The sequence below is a fragment of the Wyeomyia smithii genome, chromosome 3, assembly GCF_029784165.1.
Source record: "Wyeomyia smithii strain HCP4-BCI-WySm-NY-G18 chromosome 3, ASM2978416v1, whole genome shotgun sequence".
Taxonomy (NCBI): domain Eukaryota; kingdom Metazoa; phylum Arthropoda; class Insecta; order Diptera; family Culicidae; genus Wyeomyia; species Wyeomyia smithii.
In genome coordinates this window covers 254489417-254515212 of record NC_073696.1, presented here as the reverse complement: position 1 = coordinate 254515212, position 25796 = coordinate 254489417, and the positions used below count along the sequence as shown (strand labels likewise).

Here is a 25796-nt window from a genome sequence, read left to right as displayed (position 1 = left end):
TTGGTAATGGGTTACCTGATAAAAATGCCCATTTGCATCATTGGCATAGATGACAAAATCATTTCTGAAGCGAATGGTTCATCAAGATCCGAAATCGGCCAAGAACTCATCGAGAAATGGCTATTTTTCATCCGGAAGTCCTCAGAGGAACCTTTAGTAGGGGACATTTACGTTGTTGCACCAAATATAGCGTGTTACACCTCTATCTTCAGGATTTTTTATCAGGAATCTTTTAAAAGACATATATCTGAATATAGGCTGCATTGGCCACTTCCGGAACGACCTGGAGGCCCCGAAGGAACCCGTAGTGTGAGAATTCACATTTCTGCATCAAAATATAGCATGCGACACCTCTATCTTCAGGATTTTTCATCAGGAATCATCCAAAAGACATATTTTTTTAAATACAGATTACGTTGGCCACTCCCGGAACGATCCAGATTCCCCGGAGGAACCCGGAATTGGGACATTTACATTTTTGCATCAAATAAAGCGTCCGACGCTTCTACCTTCAAGACTTTTCATCAGGAACCATCAAGAAGTCATATTTTTTTAAATACAGATTACGTTGGCCACTCCCGGAGCGATCCATATTCCCCGGAGGAACCCGGAATTGGGACATTTACATTTTTGCATCAAATAAAGCGTGCGACACTTCTATCTTCAGGATTTTTCATCAGGAATCTTACAAAAAAAAATATTTCCTAATATAGGCTGCATTGGCCACTTCCGGAACAACCTGAATCCTACGGATAATCGGATTTTTTTTCTAGCTTTTAGGCCCGTTCTAATGAAATGTTACGCGAAAAATGGCTTTTTCCACAATCCCCCATCCCCTCGTAAGTATTTATTTACATAATTCTCATTAAATTATGTTCGGATACGATATCCGGATATCCGACTATCCGAAAATCCGGATATCCTGTCGGATAATATCCGGATTTCCGATTGATCCGGATTTTGGATATTTGTCCGATATCCGAGGTCGGATATCCGGATATTTTAATCCGGATAGTCCCAGCACTACGAGAGACGGCGAAAGACGAGTGCCTTCCATCAATCAAAACGTGATCGATTTGTGATTCGGTCTGTTGTGGTGATCTCCAGGTGTACCGATATGGGAAGGTATGCTGAAAGTAAGTACTACGTATGGCCATGTTCTTGAAGGCAGCGAAGTCAACTAGTCGAAAGCCGTTTTCGTTCGTAAGCCGGAGAGCGCTGAACTTCCCAATAACCAGTCTAAATTCCTCCTCCTGGCCTTCCTGGATGTTAAGATCTCCGATAACGATTTTGACGTCATGTTATGGGCAGCTATCGTATGCACGCTCTAGCTGCGCATTAAAGGCGTCCTTATCGTCGTCGTTACTTCCTAGATGAGGGCTGTGCACGTTAATTATGCTCACGTTGAAGAAACGGCCTCTAATCCTCAACTTGCACATTCTGTTGTCTATTGGCCACCACCCAATCACGCGCTTCTGCAGTTCACCCATCATAATAAAAGCTGTGCCCTGCTCGTGGGTGTTGCCGCCAGGGCTCAACAATTTTGAAACAAAACAATGAAACTGATTATTTTGCGCTGTCATTTCGATTCGAACAGTTTCATTTTCACTTGATTCCTCCCGGCTGCTGTCATCGAATCACTTTTTTCTCACTTTCCCGTCTGTTGTTCATCGGATCGTTTCAAATGAAATTGATGACTATTTCAATTGACGGAGAGAGAGACTCTTTCATTTCCTTCTTTAACTTGGAAGAGGTTAAAGCGGTTGGACTCATGAACAGTTTCTGACAGAGTTGGAAGTTGTGATGCTAACCAAGTACGGAAATTTTCACTCACTAGCAGTATTTCATGCAAATGTGTTCTTTGATTCATTAGGTATCGTGCAATTGTTTCCACTCGCGTACAAGTTTTCCATAGAAACGCTGCTGATTGTTTTTCGCTTAAAAAAGTTCCGAATACCATAAGAGGAGACTGAATGATACATACACGATAGTATTTATTGTATCCAAGTTCACTTGCATTCAACGGCATCGCGAGAATCTTTGAGAGATTATCGTCAGTGATACAAAATTATGAATCCAAATGAACGTTCAATTGCGTTCAACTGTTTGCTTACCGGAGCAAGTAGGTATCATCAATGCTTACGGAAATGGTAGCATGGTGCATTAGCATGTGATATTTGAAATCACTAAGAATCATCGCGGTATATTACGGTGAAAGCACGACGTGGTGTAGCCGAATTACGCCTGCAAGCAACTAACATTTGAAAGAATTGTTGCGATCACTCGAGTGCAATCGTTTACGATTCTGTCGTGAAACACTCGCTATATGTTGCTCGCTCCACCTAAAGCAGGCAATACTGAAACAAAATCATCAAAGAAAGCTACCATATATTTCTTTGCTATAAGTTGTCTCTTGCATGCGTGAGAATGTGTAACTTTTATTAGCGATGGTTTGCTGGGATTGAAAGCTTATGGAGAGCAAGTTCAGAAAAAAAACCCGAATGATTGTTATGCGACACGATTTTTTCCATCCTTGATGCTAACTGAGGGAGTGTTTATTCCAAAACATTTGCTAATGTGTGATATTTAAATTTTGGAATTTTTAAATAGTATCCGATTTTTACACACGGTGTGATAAAGGAGCGGAATAGAAAATGAATAATAATCAAAAACATGATCTAAGATTTGAAGCTCAATTGTCAGTAGAAAGGAAAATTAAAGTGTTTGTAAAACCCATCCGTGATAGCAAAACGAATGCACTAGATCCGGAATTTAATTAAATGTAGTTATTCGCTGCATATAAATATCAAAAACACATCTCAGAACAGCAACCCTTGGAGCTATTGGCTCGTACCTAGCGTAAGTGTATTTCCACATGTGTATCTTGCATGAACAGCAAATATTTTTAATAAACAAAACTAGATCCGGCACAAGCGGGTTGTTTCCCAGAAATATGCTACCAGCGAAGGTGGTTTGAATACTCTACAATTGTTATTTGTTACCAGAAACTAACGGAAAACAGTTCAGCAGTGGGTTGTTTGGGTTGACTATCTCCAGCAGATGTTAGTGAAAATTCCAACTGTACAAAATACCGACCGATGTCTGTGACTGTCGTCAGAATCACAGCAATACCTGTTAGTTTGTGAGAATAGCAAACAACGGAAAAACTTCGCAAAATAGCATAAAGTAGGTATGACGAAACTAATATTCAAACAATGTGCTCAAAGACTGAACCACCGGTCCGAAATTGCTGGCGGCTAAAGTGAACATGAAGGGGACGGGGGGATTTCTGGTACTGAATCCAACTTGAGCTGACGTGCTGATGAGTTTTCCTCGTGCTTTCCCACGCGCACCAAACCGTCCCACGGCTAGCCGATGGGAAAAACTACTGGATAAACTGTCGCACCGCACACCCGAGCAGATTCACGATCACAACGTCGTTCATCGCAGCGTTTCATTTCTGAGTAGCGACCAGACAGAAACAAGAAACTGACAGCGGCAAAAAAACGGACGGAGAGTAAAATACACCGACAGCATCACAAAGTTGGTGTTAAACTAATAACATAATCAAAACGTATTTTCTCGTTTTCCACCCGTTGTTGGGGGAGGAAAGCCTCACAGAGTTTCTTATTATTTATCAATCTAGGTTTCTCGTGAGTGAGTGGATGGGTGCGTAAGAGGATAAGTGTGTGTACTATGTACTTTAGTCTCAGGACTTACCGATTCCAACGAACCCGTGGCAGCTCTCCAGCGACTGCTGCAGGATGAAGGTAAACACCAGATGTATTAACGCTAAGATGAAAATTAATCCTAACAGGAGCCACACGATGTGCACTGCATTGCTTTGGTTCATCCGGAGGAAGTAGCGCTGATACAACATCTCCACCTGGATCAACAGAGAGGGAAAGACAAAAAGGAAATAAAGCGGAAACCGAAAAAAGAACATGTGAGCTCGTGTTTATTAGGTACATGTCGGTATAGTGAAGGCAGCTGATAGCAATCACACGTTTTGCTCGCTTTGATTTGTATCAGCTGAGTAATTAACCGTTGTCTAGCAGATTTAAGTGCCTGTATAATTTATGTGCTACTTAATTGTTGTTTGTTGTTTGTGTCCTGCTACTTTCCTATTCTAGTAAGGCGCTTTGATCTTGACACCATTCCGCATCTTCATCAATTATTTCAAGGAGCTCTAACAAAATGCTGGAATAGCTCTATCCAACTTGATTACCGTTGCAGACGAATGTAAGTCATCCAGTACTAATTCATGCAAACCAAGCTCCAGGATTGTTTGAAACGCCCTCGCGTAATGTTGTGATGCTTTGTGAATTCAATGCTCCGGTAATTTAAATCCGAGAATAAATCTTTCCAGTAATTTCAGATTTACAGTATCCAGAACTCCTTAAGATTCTAAAATTCCTCAATAGAAACAAAACATTGTCCCTAAAGTTGTTTCACGTTTGCCACAGTGTGCAGAAAGTGAATTCAGGAACTTGTTTCTTTGTACGGAGCTGTGTGGGGTTTCACCGCATTTTAAATAGAACAGAACAGAACAACTCGAGCGAACGTAACAATTACGTCCCACTTTACGTCACGCAGCAGTACTATCAGCGTTGTTGCGCTTGTACTATTAGGATGCAATTGTCATTTGAAAATCTTCTACTCGCAAACGAAGAATTTCCGGCCCCACCGTTTGTTCTTCGGTGTGTAGAGAATAAGTTCCGTGGCATTCCGAAAATAACTGTAGACGTCCTCTGCCCGGAAGACGACTTTCATGCTGCTCACGAACAACGCAGCACGGCGGCGCACCTACGGCAGCCTCTAATGTTGTAGCACACTGACGACGATAGGTAGGTACCTACTGTTTGTCAACATCTTTGGAAACGCTTAAGCGTGTTTGCATTGGCAAACGAGTCTCCAGAGTGAGGGACATATTTCACCGGCACCAGCCGATGAGGAATGAAGGCAAACCGAGCTTCCTTTTGCTGTCATCAGACAAAGGATGTCGGTCGGTGCAACAGTCTATAGGGGTGGAAGATTTCACTAGGAAATAATATAAAATGAACTCAGTTACGCAGAACGGCAGACAGTGACGGCAGTGTTCTTTGTGGTTCTACAATTCTGCGACTTAAAGGTTCAACTCTAGGATAAAAAGAGAAACCTTTAGTCGGGTACGAATATTTAATAAAAGAGACCATATGAATATTTGAAGCTGCATTTATGTTTAATAAACCTATGTACTTTTCCTTTACACCAACGTTAAAATTTGCTTTCTGTTAAATTTTTTTGTCTACCGCAAAGTGGGGCAAATTGATCCGTTGGTACGACAAAACCTCATAACTCCTAAACAGTTAGTCCTACAGAGTTCATATTTTTGACAATTTTTTTCGGCATAAAAATATCTATTCGGAAATGTATTCAGATAGCTTTATTCTCCTTCCTACGGATAGTGCGGATGTCCATCTTTCAAATAAATGGTCCATGCAAATTCGTTTCTTCTAAAACAGTTTATATCATCAATTGACATAGAGTTATTGTAGGATTGACTGTTAACGAAATATAAATATTTTCAATATTTGTGAAAAAAATGAAGTATAGTAAGGTCATTTTTGGTTTTTTCCTGACAATATTTCAAAGAGCGCAACGATCGTATAACCAACAATCAACGGGAAATTTATTGTACTTTTCATATTTTTGGGTCCTGTTTTGCACATCGTTGCTCATAGGAAGTTATTTTGAAAATAAAACTATGGAGACGTATGGTGGTCAGTCGAGAAATATTCAGTTTCGTATATTCAAACAAAATGTTTGACTGGGAAGTATAAATGAAGTTTTTTTCAGTAATCTCAAGCATTTTTATATAAACTTAAAAACCGCTTTCAGTACTACAAGATGTATAAAGAGAGAATATATACAAAAAAAATAAAATGAAATAAACTATCGTGCGATCTCATAATTTTCCCTAAAAGACCTTTAACTCGTCTTGAAAGATCTTGAATTGGTCAAACGGCTTAAAAGCTACAAATTTGTCAAAATAAATTGAATTATGACGATTTTCGCACCACCCTTATTCAAAAAGGAGTACCCTATGAACCAAACGAAAAAATACGATTCTAAAGTTTTTCGATGAAGAACAAATAAGGGCACCACCCCAATATTCATCTTAGCACCTATATTCTTCCCGTCGCTTTTATTTCACTCTTCTCATCGCTCTTAACTTCCGACTACTCGACTGAATCGAGAGGCAAAATAAAACTACTTTTACTTTTAAATTTTTTTTTCGACAAAGAGTAATAAGATAAATATAGATTTTGAGATGAATATAAGAGCGGTTCCCCAATTAAAATTTTAAGCATGATTGGAGCAAAAAAAAAAATCTGATCATGAGTAAGGTCTAATGGCACTTTAGGTACGTAAATTGCTATTTTCAACAATTTCTGACATTAGAAATGAGTTCTTTACCCCAAAGCTGTAATAATATGTTATTTCCAATCATTTCAAAAAGACTGTTAGGTTTTTTCCGACTTTTGTTCAGAAACCTGCCACTGTGCGTCTGTGTACTTCACCAGTTTGTTGAGGACAGGCTTCGGGAAAGTACTGCGGTGCGATACTATACTAATTAATGAGCTCTCGTTTTTATTATAACAGCCTCATGAATAAGCTACTTAAGAGAGCTCACATACAGCTAAAGCTTACATAGGCAACTAAGCTGTTGTGTTGAACACGACAGTTCATTCTTGTGCATGTATTTTGTTCGTTTGGACATGATAACCTAGTTTGTTTATTTTGAGGCTGTCCTGTTGGTTTGGCCTGCGCTGTTGACAGTCTGCTGATCGATGATGTTGGACTCGTACTTCTTCATTTCTTCTTTTTCTTCGGCCGATGCCTGATTGAATGCGAATCAAACTGTTTCATATATTTTCCAATTGTTGCTATTATTCCCCACGTGAGAAGAAACGTGTTTCGCACCACCTGACTTTCATTATAGCATCGGCCTCACTCTCGTGAAGGATAATCCTCTTGAGCACCTTGCCGGCAGTGTCCAGCAGACAGATAGGTTTGTAGGCCGATGGGTCGCCTGATGGTTTTGCACCCTTCGGCAATAGGACCAGTTTCTGTCGCTTCCACCTCTCCGGGAAAAGACAGTCATCTCTGATGGTAGTCTTGATGGCACTCGTGCATAGTCTATCAAAACAAGCCCTACTGCTCGCCTCAATCGCATTCCTTAGCGCTGATCTTGCAGACCGAAATGCTACACGGCGCTCTACCCTAAGTTCCTCGGTTGGTGCACGTTGCATCCTCCGTCTTTATTGCCTCCTCAAATACCTCGAATTCAAAATGCGATGTCTTCCATTCGCGGACGGTTGGAATGTTGGCTCTACTTGTCGCTTGCCGCCTCACGTTGTGATCTACACTATAGCGAACCAACTGGTGGTCGCTATTGGAGTAGCTGTTGTCTACCCACCACGTCACGTCAATGATCGACTAAGTACTACTTCTGTGAATGTAGTCTTGGTTCTAACGTTGGCCAGGTCTAGGTTGAGCATTGCCAAAGCTTCCATCAGATCTGACCCCTCTGGTTCGTACAGCGACTTCCCCACTCAACAGTCCAAGCGTTGAAGTCACCCGCCGCCACCAACGACGTTTGACCAGTCAGCTACATGGTTACGAGGTCGACCATTTGAGCGAACCTTTCGATAGACTAACGGGACCGAGCGTAGCAACTGCAGTAGAACACAAGTAGAACACTTGTCAACAGCGTATTCTTCGTTCCAGGTTGACGCAATCTCCTGAACCGGGAACCTGTTCGTTGTCCATATGGCCGTCATACTGGACTTATCCGCTATCCAGCTACCGTTTCCAGGTGTGTTCAGTGGTTCAGGCTCAATTGTGTTACCCTTACCTCAATGGTGTAGCAGCCGGTATACCGGCCGGATATCTCGGGTCTCCCACAAAGTGCTTCCTTGGTCGTTTGGTCTTTTTGCCATCTTGGCGCGTCGCACCTGCACAAACAACTGTTTTTTGTGTTCTCGAAGCTCCCTTCCCCAGGCACGGTGCTCCTGCTGACCGTTATTATCAAACAAAAAATACCATCAAAACGGTGAACGCCAGTTTGTTCGTTATGATGTTCTTCATCTCTGGGTAAGTTTTTGAAAAAATCGTTGGTAGCATTTTAGAGTTATATCCATTTTATGTTAAAATGTCCGATATTCTCAGGAACTTCATACACACTGCACCAGTAATTGGTTTTAGTCTCTCAGATTTTCAATTTGTAGGTACACACTTAGATTTTATTGCCGAGAACTCAACAGCTGACAAATTCAGCGAAATTTTCTACAAATTTTCGGCAGAATTCTCAAGAACGTCGGCAAACGAAATTTAATACCTGCTGGTTTACGGTAGATCGATATATTTGCTAAATGTTCGTCGAAATATATTGCTGACATTTGTTAAAAAAATCGCCGGGCTCCATCAGCTGTTGGGAAGTTTGCCGAGATAAATTGAGTGTGTATAGATATCTGCCTACCTATAAACAATTGACATAACCAAAAAACAAACCTAAGTTTTAAAAGACCGTAACTTCTTCATTTCTACGAAAATTATTCTAATGAGAGGTCACTCAACCAAATTAAACTTAATAAATAAAGCCATTACCTAAAAATATAACCTTAAACTACGTCACTGTGATACAGACAAATTAATTGCTCGGTAATATACCTCGAATTTGAGAATCAACGTTTACAAATTGGCATAATAATCGAGTTTAGTATTTTGGAGTTTACAAAGAACAAATTCACTCTCGCTGCACCTCTTCCCTGTCCACGCTTATGAAATAGACAAAATCTGTTGCTTTAGAGCCACTATGTACCGAATTAAATAATCAAATTTATAATAATTGAATGATGCCATAACTCATACTCCCCTCCTTCCACTTTACTCCACTTTACGCCACTGAGATATTGCAAGGTCTCAGATGACACAGTATTATCGCAAAACTCCGTTCTCATACCCAAAAACCTTTGTATATGAAATTTTCACAGATATCGTAGACGTTTTCAAGTTTACAGGGTACAAATTATTCCCATTTGTTCACGCTAATTAGATAGAGCAAAACTAATATATTTGTTACATTTTTCATTCTCGAAAACCTCTAAGTGCAATTTTTTACAGTAGTCGGTTTAGTTTCTGAGTCCATAAAACAGGGAACAGGCTAGACTGACAAACAACGATGCCTACTATGATTCAAATTTTTCACGTAAACTGGTGTCATTCCTGTCAATTTTCAACTCCTACTACAGTTTAAGGGCTTTTTCCAGTAATCACAACATAGCTTGAAACAAACCTTTGACATCTAGCTTTTATATCAATAAAACATTGAGATGAAGAGGTAGAGCCCTTCCGAAAACTTAGGCTTGTTTTTGGTTATGCTAATTGCCCGAGGGTAGGCAAAATATCTATGCCCACAATGTACCATTTAAATCTGAGAGACTAAAACCAATACTGGTGCAAAGCAAAAAAATCACAGGAGGGTTGTGTGCAAAGCCACGAGCGTAAGGTTGAAGTAGAATTACTTTAAACAGCTCTACTTACGGCTGTATATTAACCTACGGCCGGGCTAATTGGTTCGCACCGCTTTTCGCGTTTAGCCTGGCAGAGGCCTAATGCGCACGGCCAACACAATAGAAAGATGTTTTCACATTGAAAATTAGACACGGCTGTACTGGAGTAAGTGTTGGCAAATGCATCTATCGCAAATACCGCCGCTATCGTACGGAAGCGCTTTGTTTCATGTGGAGAATAATATCAACAACGAAAAATGACGCGCGTCTAAGCACACCCGAACTGTTTCGCCGTGCCGCTTCCATTTACTTCCTTATAACATCAGCCTCATGGAAGTACCGGCTGCACCTACCGCTGAGGCTGTTACCATACTGCTACTGGTTCCCAAAGCTATTAACTCTCCAAATTAAGTGTTTTATTTGTCCTCAAAAGAACAACTGTTCAATTCCATATCGGATATAATGCAATCGCATCTCTGTAATATTACCGACAGTGATATTCTTCTGAACAAAATGATCCAACTTTTCCATTAGAGGAAGTGCCGGTTGATGTACGGCAAAAATCTCGCCCGATCGCTCGCGTTGGCGTTTGTTCTCAGGCAGAGGCCTGAGACGTGGTGACCAACCACAGGGCAAGTGATTTGTTTATTTGAAGGCCGCGCAACCCGGATGGTCCATCCAGCTCACCTTCCGACTAATGAATGTAGCTAGTTTCCCCAGAAACACTCTTTTATAGTCGAAGGTGCTACGAAATAGGCCACGCCTTTCTTTTCACTTGTACCATTTTCTAATGTTTTTTAGACGAATTATTCCACAATTCGCATTTGATTTTTGTATCCAGCGAATAAACTCCGATGGTGCTCTCACACACGCAACGATTTAACCCCTAACCGTATTGCGGCTAGTAACATCAAGCGATTTCGTTTGCTCGCTGTTGCGTGTTGCGTCATGTTGCAACTTGGCAGCTGAGAGACGACGAAATTCTGTTCATGCTGATTGATTGAATCGACATCATATTAGCTCTGCATAGTCGAACTAACTGCTTTTGTGAATGCGTTCTAACAGGGCAGTTTATTATTCAAAGTCGGTTATGCTGCCTTCGCGCTGCCCCTACCGTGGGGGGTTTACTAAATAAAGTAATAATTAGACAACTACAACAGAATTTGATTGCATCCCGCACAGAATGTCCGCTTGTGTTGATGCCAGAAAATTATCAACCTTCAATTATTTGTTTATTTGCCTTGAAAAAGGCATTTTGCGGTTCAAAATCGGTTGCTGATCGCAACCTTTGAGCTGCCCTAACAGTGAGGGAATTAAGATACACGAACAACATGCACTGTGGAACATCTTAATATTATGTAATATATTAAAAATAGAATATATATCAGCTTCAAATAGAAATAGATGCAGATAGGGTTTTTTCCATAAAAGCACTGCCGGTCAGTGGGAGATGAATTGTAAACACACACACACACACACACACACGCACACACACACACACACACACACACACACACACACACACACACACACACACACACACACACACACACACACACACACACACACACACACACACACACACACACACGAACAACATGCACTGTGGAAGCTATTTCACATTCAATGAATTAGACGGGTGCGACAGATTTAAATTGCTAGGATCCAACACAGAATGCTTGCTTGCGTTGTCAAAAAATTATTAACTTTCAATGACTTGTATATTTGCCTTTAAAAAGGCATTTTGATGTTCAAAATTGGATTTCCTGATGGCAATCTTCATGCTGCCCCAACACGGGGGGAATAATGGCAGTTTAGCGACACACGCTGAGAAGAACCGCGCTGCTCCTCAATTGTGGGGACCAACCACAGGGCTAGTGCTGCTGCTAAGGAAGGACGACTGCTGTTGTCGCTGTCTAGAACTACTATGATGATCTGATCTCTTCCTACTACTACCTGGTTCCCAATAGCCAATGGACTAGGACCGTACTGAAAGGCCTATCAGTCCCTGGCATCAGCCCCAACAGGCGAGCTAGTGTGTTTGATTGATGAGAGCGGCACTACTCGCTCCGTCAGAGATGCTTCCGGGTACTTATGGCTTCTGCGAAAAATCCAAGGCCCCGTGTCCGACCCTTAGCAGTTGGTTACCGTCAGTGGTCACACTCATATTGAGTGCTTCGGCGATCGTCACGCGGCGTCGACCCGTGGTGGCATACAGCTCTGCCAACGATGCCCCACTCTAATAGGTATCATATGTATATTATATGTATCATTTTGGTTCATCACGTCTTAGATATGTCAAAATCGACCAGCATTTGCTGCTGGCACCATCTGTTGACAAATAGTGAGAAATTAGTTGCGCACAGGCTTCAAATGGTGAGTCGACAACTTGAAAGGAGCGTCAAACTTAGCCCCGGTCCTCACAAGTTCCTATCTCACGCCTCCACGAGTCATATGATACAATAGACTACCAGTTAAAACATGGACACAACTGGTTGGCGTTACCTGGGCAATGTTGTCATCCGACAACAGCTAAGTGAGAAGGTGCGACGCGATCGTTGGCGCGGTAACCATATCTCGGCGGTAGAGGAAATGCTTCGCCAACCCGAGCGTCTGATCTCCATGTTAGGAGCGGCTGATCAACGTCCTGGTTTCAGCGTCGGACTCTAATCAGAGCTGACACGATGGCCCTCCGGCGAGACAGGGGGTTGGGGAAGGCCCAACAAGCCGCCCCGAAAAACACCGAATGCAAATATCGAAGAAGTTAATACGCATCGGAACAATCGACACAGACCTAGGCGACGAAATAAGGACTACGATTGGAAACTCGGTACATGGAACTGCAGATCGTTAGGCTTTCACGTCTGCGACAGGATCATATATGATGAACTAAATCCCCGCGACTTCGAAATCGTAGCACTGCAGGAACTTTGCTGGTCGGGACAGAAGGTATGGAAAAGCGGACATCGAGAGGCTACCTTTTATCAGAGCTGTGGCACTACCAACGAGCTTGGAACGGGCTTTATAGTGCTGGGTAGGATGCGCCAACGCGTGATCGGGTAGCAGCCGATCAGTGCGAGGTTGTGTAAGTTGAGAATTAAGGGCCGGTTCTTCAACTACAGCATCATCAACGTGCACTGCCCACACGAAGGAAGAGCCGACGATGAGAAAGAAGCGTTTTATGCGCAGCTGGAGCAGGTGTATGATATCTGTCCGCAACGGGACGTTAAGATCGTCATCGGTGATATGAACGCTCAGATAGGAAGGGAGGCAATGTACAGACCGGTGATAGGGCCGAATAGCCTGCACGCCGCATCAAATGATAACGGCCAACGATGTGTGAACTTTGCAGCCTCCCGCGGTATGGTAGTCAGAAGTACCTTCTTCCCCCGCAAAGACATCCACAAAGCCACCTGGAGATCACCTGACTTACAAGTGGAGAACCAAATCGACCACGTTCTAATCGATGATAAATTCTTCTCTGACGTCATCAACGTTCGCACCTACCGCAGTGCGAATATTGATTCGGACCATTACCTTGTTGCTGTATGCATGCGCTCAAAACTTTCGACGGTGCGAAACACGCGTCAAAGTCGCCCACCGCGACCAAACATCGGGCAACTACGGGACGCCGAGGTTGCACGGGAGTACGCGCAGCAGCTGGAAGCAGCATTACCAACGGAAGAGCAGCTTGGCGCAGCTACTCTTGAAGATGGCTGGAGGGACATTCGATCAGCCAAAGGTAGTACTGCTGTAGCGGCGCTTGGTACTATGGCTCCGAACAGGAGAAACGACTGGTTTGACGACGAGTGCAAACAGTTAGTGGAAGAGAAGAATGCAGCACGAGCGAGAATGCTGCAACACCAAACGAGGGCGAACGTGGAGCGCTACCGACGCGCACGGAACAGATAAAACTCGGTCTTACGGAAGAAGAAGCGCCAGGAGGAAGATCGAGATCGCGAGGCGATGGAGGCACTGTTCCGTGCGAATGACACACGAAAGTTCTACGAGAAGCTGAACTGTTCCCGCAAAGGCTATGTGCCACAAGCCGACATGTGCAGGGACCTGGGCGGCAACCTTCTCACGAACAAGTGTGAGGTGATTGACAGGTGGAAGCAGTACTACGATGAGCACCTTAATGGCGATGTAGCAGAGGACGACGACGGAGTGGTAGTAGATCTCGGTGTACGCGCAGATGACGACAGAATCCCAGCCCCTGACCTCCAGGAGGTTAGAGAGGAGATCGGCCGGCTGAAAAACAATAAAGCCGCTGGAGCTGACCAACTCCCCAGCGAGCTGTTAAAACACGGTGGTGAATCACTGGCTAAGGCGCTACACTGGGTTATTGCCAAGATTTGGGAGGAGGAGGTAGTTCCGGAGGAGTGGATGGAGGGTACAGTGTGCCCCATCTACAAAAAAGGCGACAAGTTGGATTGCTGCAACTACCGCGCAATCACGTTGCTGAACGCCGCCTACAAGGTACTCTCTCAAATTCTGTGCCGTCGACTTTCACCGTTTGCAAGGGAATTCCTGGGGCAATACCAAACGGGACTTATGGGTGCCCGCGCCACCACGGACCAAATATTCGCGGTACGGCAGGTCCTACAGAAGTGCCGTGAGTATAACGTGCCCACACATCACTTGTTCATCGATTTTAAATCGGCATAAGACACAATCGTTCGAGACCAGCTATAGCAGATTATGCACGATTACGGCTTTCCGTATAAACTGTCACGGTTGGTCAAGTCGACGATGGATCGGGTGATGTGCGTAGTTCGAGTTTCGGGGACACTCTCGAGTCCCTTCGAATCTTGAAGAGGGTTACGGCAAGGTGATGGATTATCGTGCTTTCTATTCAACATCGCTTTGGAAGGTGTGATACGTAGGGCTGGTATCGACACGAGTGGCACGATTTTTAGAAGGTCGTTCAGCTCTTTGGCTTCGCCGATGACATTGATATTGTAGCACGAACCCTTGAAAAGATGACGGAGACGTACATCAGACTGAAGGCTGAAGCCGGACGAATTGGACTGGCCATAAACGCATCGAAGACCAAGTACATGAGAGGAAGAGGTTCCAGAGAAGACAGTGTCAACCTCCCGCCACGAATTCATATTAGCGGTGATGAAATCGAGGTGGTAGACGAGTTCGTGTACCTGGGCTCACTGGTGACTGCTGACAACGACACCAGCAGAGAAATTCGTCGACGCCTTATGGCAGGAAATCGTGCCTACTTTGGACTCCGGAGGACACTCCGCTCGAATAAAATCCCCCGTCGCACGAATTTAACCATCTACAAAACACTGATCAGACCGGGCCACGAAAGCTGGACTATGCTCGTGGAGGACCAACCGTGGAGGACCAACCAAGGTTCTCGAACGAAAGGTGTTGCGTACCATCTGTGGTGGAGTGCAGATGGAAGATGGATCATGGCGGAGGCGGATGAACCACGAGTTGCATCAGCTGCTGGGAGAACCACTCATCGTGCAAACGGCGAAAATCGGGAGACTACGGTGGGCTGGGCATGTCGTTAGGATGTCGGACGACAACCCGGTGAAAATGGTTCTTGATAACAACCCGACTGGACCAAGGCGACGGGGCGCGCAGCGAGCAAGGTGGCTCGATCAAGTGGAAGACGACCTGCGGGGCCTCCGCAGACGACATGGCTGGCGAGCTGCAGCCATGGACCGAGTTGAATGGAGACGACTTCTTTGAACAGCAAGGGACACTTCGGCCTGGAGCTGACTGGTAAGGTAAGTAAGGCTTCGAAAGGAGACTGCGGTGTGACACTACACTGAAAACTGTTCTCTCTTTTTACTCAGCCTCATGAATAAGCTATTCATTAGAGTGCCAATGAAAAATCGATTTTCATTGGCACTCCAATATACAGTCATTTTCATAAGCCTGTGCACGGCAATACTGATGGTTCAAAATTTCAAAATAATCGTTAGCGGGGGCCTAGTGTGGTTGGTAACGTCTCCGCCAACCACGCTCGACGCCTGGGTTCGAATCCCACCGCCGACATAAGTGTCGACCAACCCAACTGGTCTAGATTCAATCCTAGCCGACACCGGGAGATTTTCTGAGGCGAAAAATCTCTGGGATCACGCCTTCCATCGCATGAGGAAGTAAAGCCGTTGGCGCCGGTCCGTTAATAAACGGGTCGTGAGTTAGGGTCCTGGGTGTGGAGTCACCTCCCTGGGCGTCGGTGATTGGCCACAACAGTGGCGGAACTAGACCGACGGTAAACAAGCGAGGAAAAAAAAATAATCGTTATTTTTCTGGTCGAATATTTCAACATCCAGTGGCACGTCTGTTGTTCTGTGCTTAGATTTAAGGTAAAAATTCATCTTATATTTCTCCATCCAAAACTTTTTATCAAAATTTTGAGAATAAAGTCAAATTTCAATTAAAAAAAATTTTTTTTTTGATTTTCGATTAATGTATAGCACTGCATCAAATTTCGAGCACTAAAGCTATGATGTAATTTCTTGAACTAAAAAATAAACTAAAAATGACTTTTCTCGCCGATTCTACAGGTTTAACATATTGGTTATTTTATTGTTGTTGCACTTAAGTGCTATTTATAGAGATTCAAACATGTTTTGTTAATGAAATATGTTTGTGAACGAGAACCCAGAACTCGGCTTTGATTCAAATTTCGAATACTGCAATGTAATTTCATTAAGCAGACAATGTGTGCAGTAGGGAAAGCGAAAAGTAAGCGAACTGGAAATATGATACACATTTGGAAAAATATACCACATCCCGACGAGACTTGAACCCGCATTTTCCCTGTCTCCAGCATAGTATTTTGACCAATCAAACTACGGGGTACGGTGGTACTGTACTGTTCCACAATCTATATCGTATCACATTCCACTGCCGACTTATTCTATTGCTCATCCCTAACTACACACACTGCTGTGCAGTGCCTTAGATTATCAGTATTTATTCACGAGTTGATGAATTGAATTAATCTCAGTGTTAGCACATTTATTTTCTGGTGCAACTCAGTAACCAATGCTCACTGCGACAAAGCATGAATTCCTTCTAAAATACCCTGAATTAAATCTCCTGAATGATATTCAGAGAAGTTTCGGAAATTATCAATCCAAGTAGTGAAAGTTTGTTCAGACACTGTACACTGCACGGTACAGTATAAATTGTCAAATGAGGTTGTTTTGATTTTCACTTTTCTGAAATTATTTTTATTATTGACACACATTGTCTGCTAATAAACTTGTGTGTTAACGGGTAAAAGCCGTTGTTCAAAATAGAAATTTAGTTCGTTAAATGTAATTACTAAAAAATAGATAGGCAAACCGTCTCAACACTAACTATCAATTGTTTCAAAGATAACTTACTGGTAAAGGACAATCCGAGAAACTAAATGGTATACACATCTTATACTTCTGATTACTCTAACTAAAATAATGTGATTTTCATACTAAAGTGTTCGAAGTTTGAATCAAAACGGTATAATTTAGTGTTGAATTTCGCAAATTCAATTCAAAAACGAAGCTAAATATTAAAAGTTTTTCGATTTGAAATGACTATTTCAAAATTTCAAATCGTTGCAATAGAAATAATTATTTTTTCATTGTGTATATTTTTTGAGTAAAGCACGGTTAGTTCCGTACAATTCGTTACCAGACAGTTTTTATACACAACCAACGGTTTCGGAGCTAAAATGCTTTGAACAAGACCTTTGGCAAAATGCATACACCCTTTTAGGAAGTTAGTCTTGAGTCACGAAAGTTCCTCCATCTGTGAAAATACTACAAGCCAAACACGTGAGCAAAGCTTCATTGAAATCGAATATGTTCGATAGAATTTTTGCGAGTTTCCTGATCATTCAACATGGAAACGCTCTTCTCAAATTGTTCCTGAATAATGCTGAGGATGGATGATTCTGAATCGATTCAAAAGTGACTTTCATATGAATCCATAATAGTTTTCAAATTATTATAAAACGGTTTCAATATGGTCTCGGAATGATTTTAAAATGGTTCTAAAAATGGAACGATTTTAAAATGAATCAAAAATGATATTGGAGAAAGTTTTATAATGATTTCAACATGATTCAAGAAAGATTAAAAAAACTCTAAAACGGTTTCGATGGTACCAAAAAGGTAGTAATAGTTTTAAAATATTTTTAAAATGACGATGACATTTTTATCTTTGGACTGATGATTATTGATGTGACACTTTTGAGATGTGTGATAACTTTGATATTTTCTGTTTTACAAAATTTAAGTTTGCTTCCAATGAACTCTTCCGCAAATCAATTAAATTTTAACTGTCTTAATTATTGTAGTTTTTTTGTATACTATCGTCTCGCAACTATAAGGCAGTCGTTTGATTTCTGCAAGGTGCATTTTCTCAGTTATTATCGTCATTATTTTCAACATGTTGAGGTTGAGATCCGAATGCTGTGCAGTGCAAAGTTTCCAATCAAAACGATCATTTTGCTCTTCTACAGTATAAAACCAAACAGTTTTCCTGTACAGCTATCGACAGTTGCTTTTCTTTCTCCCCGTTACGGCAGTAGGTAAGATGATCATTTTCATCCTATCCATCAGGTGGGATGGATGGAAAAGAAATCATGTTTCCGGTAAAATAATGGTCTTCCGGAGCGGTGGGGTGTCAAGTTCGTCGAACAAAGCGGATACTCTACAAAGTCGAACGAAGAGCCTGTGCAATGAAAAGTGTTCAGTTTCACTTCTCATCCGGGTAAGCAGTTACAGTTCGAAAGGTCCAATCTCATTTTGCTTCCTATATACGGATACGTAACCTTGGGTCCGTAATAAAAGGATAAACTTTTCCATTAGTCCTACCGGGATGCTACTTTGTTCCGATCAGCACGTGAAAGTTTCGCATTGAGACTACCAATTTTCTCATAATGACTAATGTTTTGAATGGTAAACTGTGACAGATTTTTGTTGTATTTATTTTTGGTGAGCAGCATTCTAGATTCCAGTAGTCATGTCAAAAAAAAAGAAAGCAAAGACTTCAAAAGAACCATAATCAAAAAGAAGTGTTTTCGTCATACAACACTACCTACTGAACAAACCACAACCACATTGCTTTGAGGGGAACGTTTAAAGTCGAGCATTGCTTCGTACATGTGGTTTGTGGGGTAGTAGATTTTTCTCCTTTCTTGAACGCACTGATTTGCTCCTGTTCTAATCGGTTGACCTTTTCTGGTAATTTTGCAGAAAGATGACAAATAACTTGGGTCCAGATCAATCTCGTTGAAGCTCAAAGCAGTCTGACAATCAGAGAGAATACAAGCGCGTTCAATCAAAGAGAAGAGTAGGGAAACGTGTAAGCAAACGGAAAAGTCAATATTGAATATCAAGCTAGCCTAGGTTGTAGATTGCTCAAACAGAAAGTCCCATAAAGTTGGCGGTCCGAATTCACCGTTCCTCTGGGGCTGGCAGTGGAGATGACCTACAAACGCGCTCGCAATCTCATCGCTACGATTGGTGACCGGTGACGTCTAGAGATCCTTTTTTTCATTTTTCCTCCATGCTGAAAAAGTATCATCGAAAAGTTCGAAAGAAACTTCTTAAAATATATCTTGTCTTAGACAAGAAACGAGCTCATAAATTTAGCTTATTCACTTCAGTCGAACCACCCTAAAACATCGCACCGCAGAGCTCAATTTGTTCGCTACAAAAAAGCAAATCCATCATGATGCGGGAAAATGAAGCCCTAACTTGGTGAGTGTTGAATGACTTTAATAGAAGTGTGCTTTCAGATCCCGAATGATTACCTTCGATGTGCAAAATAAGTAATTCGCACACGTTCCGATTTCATTGTACCTACATTTCACGTGTGTTAAAATGGCTGCGCAGCAAGGTTTCATAATTATCAGTACGATTAAAACAGAAATCCGCCTTTCGGTATGCATTTAATGAAAAGTGTGTTGCAATCCCAAGAATGATTCATGAAGCTGGTTACTAACGTACTTCCGTACTTCATTCGCTTCAACTCTCTGCTTGGTGGGTTGAAGATGGATATTTTCCTGCCTATCCTTTACCGATAGCACTACGCAAGGACGTACAGCAACCTAGTGGCATCTATTTCAGGTCTTACCATCTGCTCGAATCGACATGAGGTGAGGCGGGTGGAACGAAGGGCACACAGGAAAATATCCCCGGCAGCAGCCGATGCAGACCGGGATTTAACATCTAGAGCTCAGCTGGCTTATCTCACTGCCTCAACGGGGATGCTGGAGCGGTGAAACCGGGACAATGGTGATGAGATGCTGAATAGGATGAATGGATAAATGAATCTCTGCGCTCTTCAGTTTAAATGGCTGTTCTCGATTGTTGAAGAGTTGTTCAATAAACAGACATCACGGGTGGGATGGAAGAGCGATTTGCACAACGTTGCTTTTCAGAGTGTTTTTTTTTACTGCACTGAAGCAAGTGGGTGCTTTGGGATTCAGTGTTTTTACTATTATTAGAAAAAACTTTTTAGTTTTTAAAATTTCAATTCAAGTTTCATAAATATTGAGTTATCATCCTTTTCCAAAATTAAGGTAATATTGCTTCTCATAGTTGTTTCTCAATTAATACCAAATATTAACCGTTAGAAAGAAAAACACGAGAAAACATTTCTTCTATTTTGGCATCTCCGAAGTGAGTAAATCTTCATTATCGTTGACATTCGTAGAACAACTCTTAAAAAAAGCAGTCACCAAAATAATAAAGGATGACGCCCGCAAAGAATAATTTTCAGCGAAAGCGTTTGTTTTTGCTTGGTTTTGTAATCGTGAAACATGAAACGCTGTTGCTGTTTATTTTCGCGGAAGAACATGTCATGTATATTTGAGTTAGATATGTTGTGATTTTGTTGATCAATCGATACGATACCTCTTTTATGTCGGATGTATCAATGTTTCAATGGAAATGTATGCAATAAAATATCCGTTGTTGCGTGAAATACGATACAAGCGAAAGAAAACCTCTGATGTTATAGCATGGTATCTGTCGAACAGAAAGTGTACATCTCGGGTTTACAAGTAAGCATTTAAAAATAAACAAAATCAATAATTCTACTGAAATAAAGGCCAAAGTTTCTTAATTGTATCAACAAATCTCTGTTCTGAACGATTCAAAAGAGTCGAAAATGTCATAGGCAATTAAAATGCCATCTTTTATTGTTATTTTAGTTTTATTTTGGGATTCACTAATTTTTCACTGATTTTTTGCTCTGATTTCGCACAACAGTTGAGTTAAATGCATAACGCTCATATATAGGATCATTCTAAATTTATGTTCAGTATAAGTATAAACACATTTAAAAACCAGTAGAAAACTAGATTATTGTAGGACTTATTGTAAAAAAAAAAACATTTTAGAATCATTTTAACATTTTCTAAGAATTTTTCGAATATATACTTATTATAGGATCTCTGTGTTTTTTGTAATCAGTTTGAAGACATTCAAAAATCAATTCAATAAAATAATTTCAAGATATCAACATAAAAATGTTAAAACTATCAAAAATGTCACAAACATTAAATATGTTGGAATGTTAAAAAAGTGTTTTGAATTTGCTCAGAACAGGAATCTTGAAAATATTTAAAAAATGGCGAAGTGTTAGAATCATTACTTAAAAACCATCAAACTTTTAAAACTTTAGTGCATTGCATTTGAATTTGATTCAATTTCTCACAAATTATGCGTAGACAGTGATGCTCCTACATCTCCATGAGCAATTGCATAAAAATTAGGACAATTTAACTGAAATTTGTTCCTTTGGGCTTGAATGCTTTTTTGTGCTATAGGTATCTTTTTTTTTTTTTTGATTACGACTAATTTTTGAGCCTATGTAGAAAAAGTATAGATAATAAAACATATTTTTAGAAAAATGTAATTAAATTAATCTGTTTTGCCTTTTATCAAAACTTTAAATTTTACATTTTTCATCGAGCAAAATTCAATTCCATCCAAAAAAAGAAAGTTGAAAAAAATTGCTACTGAAATTTGCCGTTTCAGACCATCTGATTAATTATTCCCAATTAATTGTATTCCCTAATCTATTACATATACATTCACATATGACAAACTGTTGTGTTTTTACGCCAATCTTGCAGTTGTCTCTCATACCCAACCTCTTCAACTTTTTCATATCTCTTGTTATCTTCGATCATATTTTATTGTATCGCGGATAATTATAATGAATTCCACAATATTTTCAGCGGGAATATATCAACAATAACAAACATTTTTTTGGTTTTTCTCTAATATCGTTTGATTGATTTAAATAATAGGTTCTTAAATTTTCATCAGCGGAAGAGTTATGAAGAAGATTGTTGACATAATTGTGTATCAATTTTCGTTCAAACACTTCTCATAATTTTCTTTTCTCTATAGCAAGAGTAATATAGCAACTGTTGGGATTCCTCGATTTTCCCAAAAATTGTTTAAACGTTAGCTCTTTTTTTTATTCCTAGTTGAAGAAGGTTCGGGACAACAATGAAGAAATTTATTTTCAAATTTTTATCAATTGCGTTTCGTCTATGTTTCATAACTAGCTGGTATCCGGCCTGCATTACTAGTTTGTTTGATAATTTTCTTCACTATTTTTGCGACCAAAATATTTTAATAGATCTTACGCTTCAGGTTTGCCCAGAAATTCTCGATGGGGCGCAGCTGTGGGGACGTTGGGCGGGTTCACCGACTCTGGTACCACATAGGTAGGCTCCATCTTCTCCAACGATTACTTCGAGTAGTGGGCCGGTACCAGACCCGGCCAGAACACCGTGTCTACACCCTTATGGTATTTCTTAATGAATAAAGCAACTTCCGAAACAAAAGCGGCTGTGACATTCTTTTCTTGGAAACTTAGTGTGCGAAATGAACTTCACCTCGGAGCTCGCTTCCTTTCAGGGGAAAGTAAAATACGAAGTGCCCTGCCAGTCGTTGCCATCCAGGGTGCTGCTTAATTGTCTGCAGCTCCGTGAGCAATGGACGAGGCTGCCGCTTCCTGACAGGTATGTCCATGTCCGCCAGGTACTATTTCAGTGTTTGGCCGGTTGCACCGACCTCCCGGCCAACCGCACGCAGCGACGAAGCCACTTTTCCCTCCATCTTCCACTTCAGTATCCTTTGAAGCTTTCTGTTGCTCAGGGTACTCGGCCGACCGGAACCGGGCTTTCTTTCGATGCTCTGATTGTTGTCCAAAAGTGCCAAGATGCTGCAGACGCAGGAGCGGGCGTATCCGGCGTCCATAAAGTGCCGCACGATGTCCGTTTTCGACTCGGCGGGGTACCGTTCTTCGAACGCGCACACTTCTGAAAGGAGTCGCTTCACGGTTGGAGTTCGACTGATAGAGCTGTCAATTTTTTTTTCTTCTGACACCTGGGTTACTATGATTGATGCTGGGTAGTTTCGCCAGTGCGTGTGAAACCCATGAAAATCGGCTATTTTCGTCCATTTTTTAATGCAAACGATAGATGAAATTCCGCTCCAACCCGTGAGATTCCAACCGCCAAGTTGCTCACCTCTCGCAAGCAACTTTTCTATGACGTCGTGGTACTCTTTCATCGTGCGCGGTAAACAAACAACAAATGACAGCAAGTCGACACCATGCGCGTCGCACACTGTTTCCAAAGCTTCAACAACATGATCGAAATTATTTTGACCCAAAAAACCTGATTTTAGAGCCACTTTGTCTTCAGTAAAGTTGATCCATTCATTATTCTCCATGTTATAGAAATTATAGTTTTTTGATCAATCCACTTAACAGTGAGAAGCGAATTTAACTTTTTTTTCATTTCAGCATGTAAAAATTCATCGTGCTCGGCAAAGTTGTAGCACATTTCATAAGAAACAACTTTGTTAAAGACACCATACTTCTATCAGTCTACATAAATGGACTTATGTGGAGTTTTCTAAAGATTGCTACTTAAAATTAGTTTTTTCAATATAACTTTTAGTAGTGATTTTCTACAATTTTTCAAAGTTCTATAATATTGTTTGCTATAATAAAATAAACACTTTCTTTGAAGGAACTCTATTTTATCTCACATATTTTTTTAGTTATTGACAATTTCTACTTAAATAATGCACTCATTTACACTAAATACTTTTTACTAAAAAAATGGATTTTGGAGCCATAGTATCTTCAGTAAAGTTGTTTTGTAGATTATTCTTCTCTTTTATGGAAGTTATATTTTTTTTGATTGATCTACCCAAAAGAGAGAAACTAACTTTATTTTTCTGATTTTTGCATATAGAAATCCACTTTGCTGATTAAAATTTTAGCACGTTTCATAAGAAACAACTTTGTCGAAGACACCATATTTTATATGCCAATTCAAATGAACTATTGTGAAGTTTCCTTTAAAATGCCTCTAAAATCATTTTTTGATATAACTTTTCATAGTGATTTTCTAAAATTTTCAATAGTCTACAATGTTTTTCAGTGTAATAAAACACACGAGTTCACCGAAGAAAGCTTATTTTTATCTCTTATAATTATTTAATTATTGACGATTTCTATTAAAATAGTGCACCAATTTACTCACAGATATAAACACAGGAGACAGCGAGAGACAAACGCCAACATCTGGATTGAATGATGTTTTAGTTATACTTTAATACAGAAATGGTTTAATCTGCAGATATTTGCAGATTTTAAACATATCTGTTAGTACATTATTGCATTGTTTTAATAAAAATCGTCAATAACCAGAGTATTATAAGAGATAAAAATAAACTTTCTTCGCAGACATTGTCTGTTTTGTTATAACAAACAACATGTAAAATATTGAAAAATTGTAGAAAATCACTACTAAAAGTTATATCGAAAAAACTGGTTTTTAGTGGCAATCTATAGAAAACTCCACATAAGTCCATTTATGTAGACAGATAGAAGTATGGTGTCTTTGGCAAAGTTGTTTCTTATGGAATGTGCTACAGCTTTGCCGAACACAATGAATTTTGATATGCAAAAATGAAAAAAGTAAAGTTTGCTTTTCACTGTTAAGTGGATTAGTCACAAAACTTTAACTTCTATAACATGGAAAAAAATTAATAGAACAACTTTACTGAAGACACTGTGACTCTAAAATCAGGTTTTATGGGTCAAAATAATTTCGATCACGTTTTTGCAGCTTTGGAAACAGTGTGCGTCAGTAAGCCTATATATAAGGCGAAACATAACACCAATACCAATACACAGAATGCATATGGTGCGCACCTACACAATAATGAAAGGTTATATTCGAACTTGTTGAACACCCTGTACACGCTGCGAAGGTTAGACTGTGTGTACAATAGGGTGGCAATGTCTGTATGGAAAAAAATCCATCATCGAATTTTAAGAACCGACCAGGTACATTTTGTTCATTGGCTAAAAAAATGATCTGTGCAAAATTTCAGTTCAATCATACATGATTTAGGGGTGCCTCAAAGCGCTTAAAGTTGTGATTTTTCGACCCCCGAAAATCTGCCAAGGGGGGAGTACATGGAATTGGGAAAATCGAAACTTGTTTTCGATGCCAAATGACCTTCAAATGCATAAACGTTGAGATCTGGTGTTATCTTGGAAAAAAAAAAGTTTAACTTTGCCGGAAAACAATTTTATTGCAATTTCCAGCGTTCAGAACATCTTTTTCCGCGAGAAAAGTTCCAGTTTGCACTGAAAATTAAATACTTAAAAAAACGATCGTTCAGATACCCGGCACACTTCTAAACTAATGAAATGATATGAGTTTTTTGATTTCATGGGCTGGTGCGTCGCTATAGTAAACACCGCTATCCTGTGCCAAAATAAAAGCGTTTCGGGGAAACGGCCGTTACTCTTTCAGTTAATTTTTATTTCATACGAACAAAAAAAATTCGGAATTCACTCTTTTTTCTTGAGCAAAATGGTATATAACCCCTTAATCACGATATTCAGGGAACGAACGAAATTTACTCCGATCTGACTAAACGGTCATCGTGAGACACGAACAAATATCTGGGTACACCTCACGGAGTCACTACATCTACATTCAAAAAGATAGGTAAAAACTTGCATTGGGATTGGGACTTTTAAATCATTACTGTTTAAATTCCATACATATCTAGAAGAACTGTATGACTATTTTTTGCTTTTGTCTTCTTTTCACCATCACAGAAACATTGCAACGAGTATGATACCTTGTACTCACAATATACTTTGGGTCGCTAGTAGCACAAAAAACATCAAAAGTAGAAAAAATAATTATTAAAA

At 40.5% G+C, this 25796-nt stretch overlaps 1 protein-coding gene across 1 annotated transcript in view; it reads right to left on the bottom strand.

Moving 5' to 3' along the window:
- The window catches only part of LOC129729790 (adenylate cyclase type 6), a 358700-nt gene that overhangs the window by 80906 nt on the left and 251998 nt on the right, over positions 1 to 25796 (bottom strand). The window contains exon 6 of the mRNA XM_055688611.1: positions 3721 to 3886. Within this exon, the coding sequence (XP_055544586.1) occupies positions 3721 to 3886 (166 nt within the window). The remainder of the gene's footprint in view (positions 1 to 3720; positions 3887 to 25796) is intronic.